The 9,522-nt window shown below is 42.5% G+C and overlaps 1 protein-coding gene across 1 annotated transcript; it reads left to right on the forward strand.

The window, feature by feature from the left end:
* Positions 1–7,683: 7,683 nt before the first annotated feature.
* On the forward strand, positions 7,684–8,816 carry LOC148867534 (pectinesterase inhibitor 6-like). Its single transcript, XM_088974546.1, has one exon. It carries the CDS (start codon positions 7,898–7,900, stop codon positions 8,486–8,488), a length of 591 nt encoding a protein of 196 aa, XP_088830672.1. The 5' UTR covers positions 7,684–7,897; the 3' UTR covers positions 8,489–8,816.
* Positions 8,817–9,522: the final 706 nt, after the last annotated feature.

The raw sequence follows: 9,522 nt of genomic DNA on the forward strand, positions 1-9,522 counted from the left end.
ATCATCCCTTACGGGGGCAACCCTGGTTAATAACTAGCATGGCTATTAGGGTTTTTCATGGGCGCACACATACTCATGGGGACAGTGCATGGACCGACAATGCTGTCAACACTCAAGGGAGGTTTGGCATGCGAGCTTGATTCAAGCATGACCCTTCACCATGCCAGTCCCTTACCCAAGCCGAGTGAGCTACTCCATTGCCTATAACGCACGGGTGTGTTCCGACCCAGTGGTTGCCTATCAACATGGCATACAAGTGTCCATCATCACTAGCATACAGGAGACTCATCACATCGGTGCCCAGTCGCCTCACATCATAGCCTTCCCCCTTTAGCATGTAAGCAGTGCCTCCCATGGACCAGCTAGAGCCAGCCGAGTGCCCCGCCATGCGATTTGAGGTCATGATCCAGTGCTACTGACCTTGGTGAAGCCATCTTATCGGGCAACTCCTAGCCTCCAAGCACACAAAGGCTTGTCTTGGACTGCCTTGGCCTGGACACCACACGGGTTTCTTCCGCTGTATACTACCCCCGTGATAGTTGGTATCAGAGCAGGCTAGCCAACTGCTACCGCACTTGGTATTAAAGTAGATCAACACAGAGCTAGTTGAAGCGGTCATCTCAACAAACAATACATTGTAGGGTGCGGTCCCTAGGCACTTCCACTTGGGTACAAGCAAGCAGCTTTCATATCAGGCCTGCCAAGAGGCCATTTAATCGTGTCCCCATTCCAATGACCCCAGAACAGAGCCCTTGCGGGGGCAAATGCATGAGTCTTTACATAGAAGGCATATTGTGGTGGTTTCCCCACTGCCATGCTTCCTCACAGACATCGGTTGTTGTTCATTTTGGTGAGGTGTTGGGAGGTGTGCCTACATCTTGGTTTTATGACGGATGAGTCATTATTCCGTAGCTTTGTTTGAGGCACTACTAAGGTGGGGACAGCAGTTTGAAATTGGTTGGTGTCGACGGTTGGTCAAGGAATATAAATAAGGTGGCAGTTTTGCATCATGAGTCTTCAGTTGAATCCACAATATGGGAATGATAGGAATGTGGGTACACTGGCCGCTGGAGCATGGCGGCCCTACACTGGCAAAGCATCGGAGGACATGCTCAGTTCAACAAACAGGCGGAACACTTGCAACAACAATTACACATCACAAGGCGAGTGCATGTTCGGCAACATCATGGGTAAAAGTTGCCACACTCGCGCACATTGCGGTTAGATCTCCTTGAGGTAGTAGCACATTGGGGCCCCTCGAAGCGAAGATGTAGCTCGAACCAGCGAGGTGAAGTGTAGTTTTGAGAGCAAACAAAGCATAAGCCATGACTAGGTTTGAATAACCCGCACACGGCAAAGTGAATTTTGCAAGCCAGCATGGTGAAAGGGTACACCCATGATACATCGCCAACAGCAGGAGTAGACCTATCACATCGTGTTCGGTAGCACCACCAAAAAGCTACCAAGAAGACAGTCGAGCCTTGAGGTAAAGATGATACATGGGGTGGACCTCCGCAAAGCGCACACATCCAATTTCTTCGAGGGCCCTTCTCACACATTTCAACGGCATAGCCATTGTGCGGTTTGAGTAACCTCAACACAGGGGGTGAAGTCCAAGCAGGCTGGCATGGTGAAATGATTCTGTCCCCATAAATGGACACCAAAATAGGCGAGACTCGGTTGGCCAGGCGAGCCCAGGAATTGACACACAAGTGGATGGCGCGGGACACAGACGCCCATTCACAAGAAGAGCCATTGTCGAGGACGACAATGGATTGAGTGGGGGAGCCTGTCATGGTTTGACATAGGCTTAGCCTTGTCTATGCTTGGCGGGCTTACGTTAAGGGACACCATCGTCATTTTTGCCTGTAAGATTTTTGGGAGAATTGATGTTATTTTCAACAGATCACTAAAAGCTTAGTGCACTCTTTGAGGAGGGGTGGTTGACCTCCTTGGGCGCCTAACCTTAGCATTCGTAGACCATCATCCCTTGCGAAGCAGCCCTAGTTAATGGCTAGCATGGCTACCAGGGTTCCTCATGGGCGCACACATGCTTATAGGGACAGTGCATGGACCGACACTACGCTGCCGACACTCAAGGGAGGCTTGACATGCAGACCTGGTTCAAGCATGACCCTTCACCACGCCAGCCCCTTGCCCAAACTGAGTGAGCTACCCCGTTGCCCATTGTTAGACAGATTTGTATGCCCTTAGCTTCAATCAAAATGATGTACTTTATGAGTTTATTGTAAATGAATAAAAATGCATATTTGATTCATGTTCCCTTGGTATGTTTCTGTGTAATACCCTTAAACTGGATACTTAATGAGACTCGTGTTAGTTTAGAATGTTCACAGCCAGTGGGTCGGTCTGGGGAGGCCTATCCTGACAAGGCTGACACTGTGGTGCCACCAAGTCGGTTGGGGTGGCTTGTCTCAGCTACCGGGGTGAGACCCTAGGCACATACAATGTATGATTAATTGAATCTTTGAACTGGACCAGATTTCCAATATTGCCATGGACCTTGGAGATTGATGGGCAAAACTGGAAAGTTACACCCGACTTCTAGACTCGATTATGACACTGCACTAGGTGTCAGATTAGGCTGTCTTTGATGTACCAATCAGTGAGATCTTTAGCGGGGGTCAAAACCTGGGTATGTTGGGACAATATGAAAATTCATCTGAGTGGGTGATCATAGTGACAGAATCAGCCCCTTTGTCGGACAAAGGTAATGATCGGATGCACTCTCACTAATGGAAATCAAGACTGTCGGCAACCGATTTCAATCGTTGAGATTTGTTTTGCAAAATATATTTTATATGATATATAAAAGTATATAAATTATGGTTTCGAAATTATTTGCAAAAGGTTTTAATTCACAGGATCCATATAAGCAGAGAGTGCAACACTGTTCCTTGCAGCCGAGGGAGAGGTCCTTTCTTGTCGGGCAGTGTATGATCATTATGCGCTAAGAGGTTAAGTGTAAGACCATTGAGGATAATACCTGATGGGCTAATCTTGCATCTGCCCACAGTCCCTGGGTGTTATAAGGTGGCTTGGCCCAGGGACCACTTAAGGTAATGGGTTTCAAGGGGTGCACTGTCCATAACGGTGTATTCGGCCAAGCCTTGTAACAAAGGCTGGGCTGAACCCATGTGGCTGATGTATAGATCAATGTTTGGGTCCCATGCCATACAAGGAAGCCCAACTGGGCAGCAGATTGGAAGGCTAAATGAATAATAACCTTAAATGGGCCTTAAGCCCATTTCGAACTAGGCTAATTTGATTAGTCACTTAAGGGGCGAATTCTGAGATGGATCAGTTGATAGGATTGGGCCCAGACCCTATCCACTTAGAGAGTCCAAGATCTAAATGAGATTTAGATCTGGAAGCCTTCTAATCAGATTAGGAGATGGCTGATATAATCTGCAGATAAGATAAGGGTTTCCCTTATCTTATAGGGACTTCTAATCCAAACATGATTTGGGTTAGCAACTCCTAATGGGATTAGGAGTTGATCCCTTTAAGATTATAAAAGGAGAAAGGGTGCGTCAGCCTTTAGACATGCAAGACACACATCAATGTCTTCAGAGCTAAGATTACCAGAAGAGAGAATTCTGCACCCTGCAAATACTCTCTTGCCGCCTCCTTCCTGCAGCCGCCGCCTACAACAGTTCGATCTCCAGTTCTTGGGAGAAATCAAGATTTGATCTTGATACCAATCTTTCGGAGAAAAGATTGGTGGGAGTTGTATTCACAAGCCGTCCAGTTGATTCTTGCGAAGGGTCAAGTTTTTTTGGAAAAACATTGCTGATTCTGCTCCACCCTGCACTGCGCCATCTTTAGTGGGAGCAGATTTTGGATCCTTCCTTAGGCATGAACACTTCCATTGGGAGATACTGATTCTCAGTATCATGTATTATCCCTCCCTACTCCTTTTGGTTCAGATCTGGTTCAGTTTATGGTTCAAGAATGATCATTGAAAATATGATTTTCTAAATGGGGAATTCGATTCCCAGTTGAAGGGAGAGAAAATTTTTTGAAATTCGCCCCCTTATTCCGCAATATTTGGGCGCCCATGTGATAGATTTCCTATCCCTTCACCCATAGCGCACGGGTGTGTTCCGGTCCAGCGGTTGCCTATCAACATGGCACACAATGCCCATCATCACTGGCATATAGGAGACCCATCACATCAGCGCCCAATCACCTCTCATCGGTGCCTAGTTGCCTCACATCATGGCCTTCCCCCTTTAGCACATAAGCGGCGCCTCCCATGGACCGGCCAGAGCCAGCCGAGTGCCCTGGCCATGCGACTTGAGGTCATGATCCAGTACTACTGACTTTGGTGGAGCCATCTTATCGGGCAACTTTTAGCCTCCAAGTACACAAAGGCTTGTCATGGACGCCATACGAGTTTCTTTCGCTGTAGAACTATCCCCGTGACACCTAGGCACTTCCATTCATTAGCACTAAAATCTCAGTTACAAATCCCTCTATATAAGATGGGACAGGAAATTTGGGACAAAGGACCAAGTAATGGTCTTAGAACAAGTAAGAGCAAATCACGCAAGATGACGAGCAACATTATTTGCTTTCCTAGGACATTGAGTAACTGTCAATAAGGCTCAGTTTGGAAATAGTACAAATACAAATATATACATTACAAATACTTACAAAATAATACAAAATGCAAGGTTTGCATTCTACATATTTACATATATACTCTTTCCAAACTGAGCCTAAGCTCCTGAAACGTGATGTTTCTAATGCACCACGAGGTTGTAGGATGATATCCCAACAGGAGTTTTACTATTGTCTCTGCGTCGCCTTCAACGTGGATACAGTGAATTCCCAAATCAGCAGCCAAAATCAGACCTTCCAAAAAAAAAATGCCAATGCTTGTACAATTTTGATAGGCTCCGATATTGGATGAATTGGTTTGGCATGGCCAAAAAACGAAATGTCCATGGAAGTCTTTGATAATCACACTGACACCGTTTTTGAGTTATTTGTTGCACCATCAACATTTATTTTAACAACACGCGGGTCGGTTGATGTTTATAGTTATAAAATAAATAAATATTTTCTTGAACCAAAAGCCTTGAATGTTTCATCGAATTCCAATATTAGTTGTCTTGATTTATTGGGACTTGCTTCGTAGCCCCTAAAAAAAAAAGAATATTTGTTAAAATTCTACTCTAAGGAGTCGTCTGGTTAGGGATCTGTTACGAGACCGGATCTGCTCTTCACATGTGGCGCCTCACACTGGCCTCACAAGCACATCCCCTCATGGCACCATACATTATTTGGAACATCTGTCGTATTTATGTGTTATTATTTAGGAGATATTCTGGTGAGATGTGCCTATGAGGCGCCCTGTGTGAGGAGCAGATCCCAATTCATATGTTACTAATAAATGCTCCCAACAAGTTTGATATGCCATGCAGCAATAATTCATATTATAATATATATTACTATTTTCTTCAAAAAAATATTAATATTACTGCTAGTGTATCGACGATTTTGGTTGACATCTATATTTAACATGTCACAAAATATCCGTTATGATTTTTGTAAATGACATAAATAAAAATTTATAAAAAAAAAAAGAAAGGAAGAGATAAGTTATGAAGAAAGCATCCCTTAGGCTTAGTTTGGAAGGAGTGCAAATATAAATATGTAGAGTGCAAAACCTTACATTTTGTATTATTTTGTATGTATTTATAGTGTACATATTTGTATTTGCGCTCCTTCCAAATTGAGCCTTACTGGTCAAACCCTTTGCTATCATTTAGGTGGTGTTCGGTATTGTATAAATATTGTTGACAAAACCGTTTTGGTCCTGTCCAAGATAAGATATGGTATTCTGTTATGAGTGGATGATCCCTGCCCACACTATGGTGTGTACAGTTTGTGGGAAGGTTTTAGTGTAACGCACTTGTGTTACATTAGTATAATTACTCTTATTTGATTTAGTCTTTTAATAATTTTTAATATTTTGTCAATAAAATAATAAGGAAATTTCCCAATTATTACCTTGTACTATGGGTCTAGTGTCATTTTGGTCCTCAAACTTTAAAATGCGACAATTCAGCACCCAAACTTTCAAAATGTGTCAATTCAGTACCTACCATTAACTAGTTGTTAACCAGTCGTTAAGTGGCATTTGAAAAAGACACAAATGCCCTTTGAGTGTCATCTAATTTTCTTTATAAACCATCCAAACGCTGACAAAAAAATTAATAATCCCAAATCCTTGCCTCTTCTATTCAAGAAAGTTGGGGTCATGTCTTGGTGGGCATTTTGATGACCTTAACTTTCTTGAATAGAAGATATAAGGATTTGAGACTGTTAATTTTTTGTCAACATTTGGATGGTTTATAAAGAAAATTAGATGACACTCGAAGGGCATTTATGTCTTTTTCAAATGTCACTTAATGGTTGATTAACAATTATTTAACGGTAGGTAATAGATTGACACGTTTTAAAAGTTTGGGTATTGAATTGTCACATTTTAAAGTTCGGGGACCAAAATGACAATAGGCTCAAAGTACATGGTACTAACTGGGAGTTTTCATTAATTCTAGCACAAGTCGGACGATTCTCCTTCTCCACTCTTATTTCATTATTTAAATATTATTTTTTATTTTTTATCAATAAAATATTATTTTTTAATATTTAAAATATCATTTTTTAAATTATTTTAAAAAATGCAATTGTTGCCTACATATTAATTTATTGATGCATTTTTCAATTTATTTATCATATAAAATACAAAAAATAAACATTTATGACTGACTTTTTAGATCTCCCATAAAATATATGTGAGATACATGGAATCAAAAAATGTACACCTACATAACACCACTAATTTCCCACTATGGCTGTGGACTATTCCAATCAACACAATCTATCCACAGTTCATAAAAGTTATGGATTGTGGTGTGATATAAACCCCACTAATTTCTCATACACACTATAGAATACCCCTTAATTAATTGTTAAGAATCCAGATATGAAAATCCCAACTCCTTAGAAGATAAGACACATCAGCAAGAAGTGCATCAAGCTAAAGGACAAGTTTCGAAGAGGTCTGGCGCACGAAGCTCTATCTGCTCCAACATTGCACTTTTATTTTAGTTTAGCTTCTGTTGCTTATGTTTAGGGGCGTGCTACTCGGTCTTGTGTAGCCCATTTTTGTTTAAAAAAAAAAACTGTTGGCATTGCCGTCTTCACGAGGGTTACTCTCTAAATCGAAGCCATCCAATTGGGGCACTTGTGTGGATGGGTGATACCCAAAATTTGGGCCCAATAGCATAAGATGGTGACATAATAAAGGTAAAGAAGACATGCAACGGTTAAATGATTCTCACACAAAAACAAAAGAAAGCCCCCACTGACTAATTAGACAGTTGGGTCATTCAGTTAACGCCAAGTGGACAACAGATGCAGATTTTGCCCGGAAGAAAACACCAAACAGGTTTCCTCTTCCTAATTAATTCACGAGATATGTATATATCCTCGATCGACCCGGCCATCAATTCATATCATGTGTTCATGATATGTATGATCATCACCTACTTCAGCCTCCCACTTCACCTCTCTTTATTGCAATCACCATTCTCTTGCCATAACAGTGGTCGAAACCTGTAAAAGTTTTCTCTTTTATGAGCCGCCCCAACCCTTTATAACTGGAAAAAGGTTTCTTCAATCATAGCCATGCTCTCTCTAACTGGTGGACTGGTTTCCTCCTTGCTTTCATGGATCCAAATGTATTTCTCCATCCCATCCTTCTCCTTTTATCTCTATGCCTAGACACTGCTAATTAGTACCACCACCCACTCTTCTTTGTTTTCTCCGGCCCCCGGCCAGTTTCTGATAAGTCTTCTTCATGGCAAGCGTAGGCGTTTATGTGGCGTTGCTTCTGCTCTTTGCCGGCGGTACGACACGTCAAGGAGAGTGCTCGATCGACGACGGAAACAACTACGTGAGGGAGGCCTGCAGCGTCACTCGGTACCCTGATGTGTGCATCCATTCGCTGGCATCCTTCTCCAATGCGGCCAAGAGGAACCCTCGGTGGTGGGCGCGGGCCGCTGTGTCGGTCACGCTGCGTGAGGCCAAGTGTGTGGCGCAGTACTTGGCTAAGCTGAAGAAGAGAGGACACCTGAGAGGGAGGAGCCGAGTGGCCCTGGCGGACTGCATCGAGTGCTTTCAGGACACCATCTACAACCTTCACAAATCGCTTGGCGAGCTGAGGACTCTGCAAAGCAGGACGTTTGAGCGGCAGATGGGAGACGTGGAGACGTGGATGAGCGCTACCCTGACCGACGAGGACACTTGCTTGGAGGGGTTTAGCGACCAAGAAGGAAGGCAAATAAGGTCGTCTCTGTCCAACAGAGTTCTGAATGTTACTTACATGTCCAGTAATGCTCTGGCTCTTGTTACCAAACTGGCGTCGGTTGGCATAACAAGTAATCCATAGAGAGAGTCCGGTACTCTGGTTGTGGCAGAATAAGAAGGTAGTACGTACTACTTGATTATTATTAATATAATATGTGTACTCTTCTTATATTGATGCAGATGGGTCTGGACCAATAAGGCATTTATTGCTTGCCAAATAGAGATATAGATCGTATATATGTTATTTAATTAAATGTGATACTTGGGTGTCAAACTGGTTGGTTAGTAAGGTATCTGTAAATAGGTTCAGGGGATGGGCTACCCCCATTGTGTAGCCCCCATGATGGAGCAAAAAATAATGATGATGATAAAGCACAAGAAGACATATATCTCTTATGTTATATACAAAATGAAGCTTCTTGGTCCATGTCATCTAATTTTCTCCCAAATGATCACTTTGCTTCTCCACCCGGATTTGTCTATCCACCACGACACACTGCCGCAGATATCGCCATATCTTGTATGTTTTCATTGATGTGGCCATAGGTGAGATGTGTTTCCAACCTTGTGTGTGTGTTTTCTTTTGAATTAAAAATATAAAGAATCATCAAACATGAGGCTATTTAAACTCACCCACAACCAAATTGAATGCAATCACTCTCTCATGGAACATGGGCATCTTTTAACATCAATTCATGCAAGTCTCTTCTAGGGGTATTTTGTATCATATGGTATTAATGTTGGTAGATTAATTTAATGGCAGTGATACCATTATCAAAACCCTTGAGGGATTCGGTTGACTGTTGATAGGGGGTGTCAATTGGACTGGATCAGGTCCAATTTGATCCAGTCCAATGTAAGTCCATTACAAATGGATCAGGTCCAATCCAATCCAGTGAGTATTTGGACCATTTGGACCAGTCCAATTCAATGTTTGGACTGTTCAATCTGTTTAAATTCGTTTCATTTTAGATTGGTTTGAGTCTAAACCTGGTCCATTGACACCTACATTCTTATCTTATATCAATGGATCAGATATTGGCTTAATCCAATCCAATCCAATCCAATATAAATTTATTACGGATGGACCAGATCCAATCCAATCTAATAAATATT

Source organism: Nelumbo lutea, chromosome 3 (assembly GCF_056320005.1).
Source record: "Nelumbo lutea isolate HS-2025 chromosome 3, American lotus-T2T, whole genome shotgun sequence".
Taxonomy (NCBI): domain Eukaryota; kingdom Viridiplantae; phylum Streptophyta; class Magnoliopsida; order Proteales; family Nelumbonaceae; genus Nelumbo; species Nelumbo lutea.

Coding starts and splice junctions, on each gene's coding strand:
- LOC148867534 (XM_088974546.1), top strand. CDS start 7,898: ATGGCAAGCGTAGGCGTTTATGTGGCGTTGCTTCTGCTCTTTGCCGGC.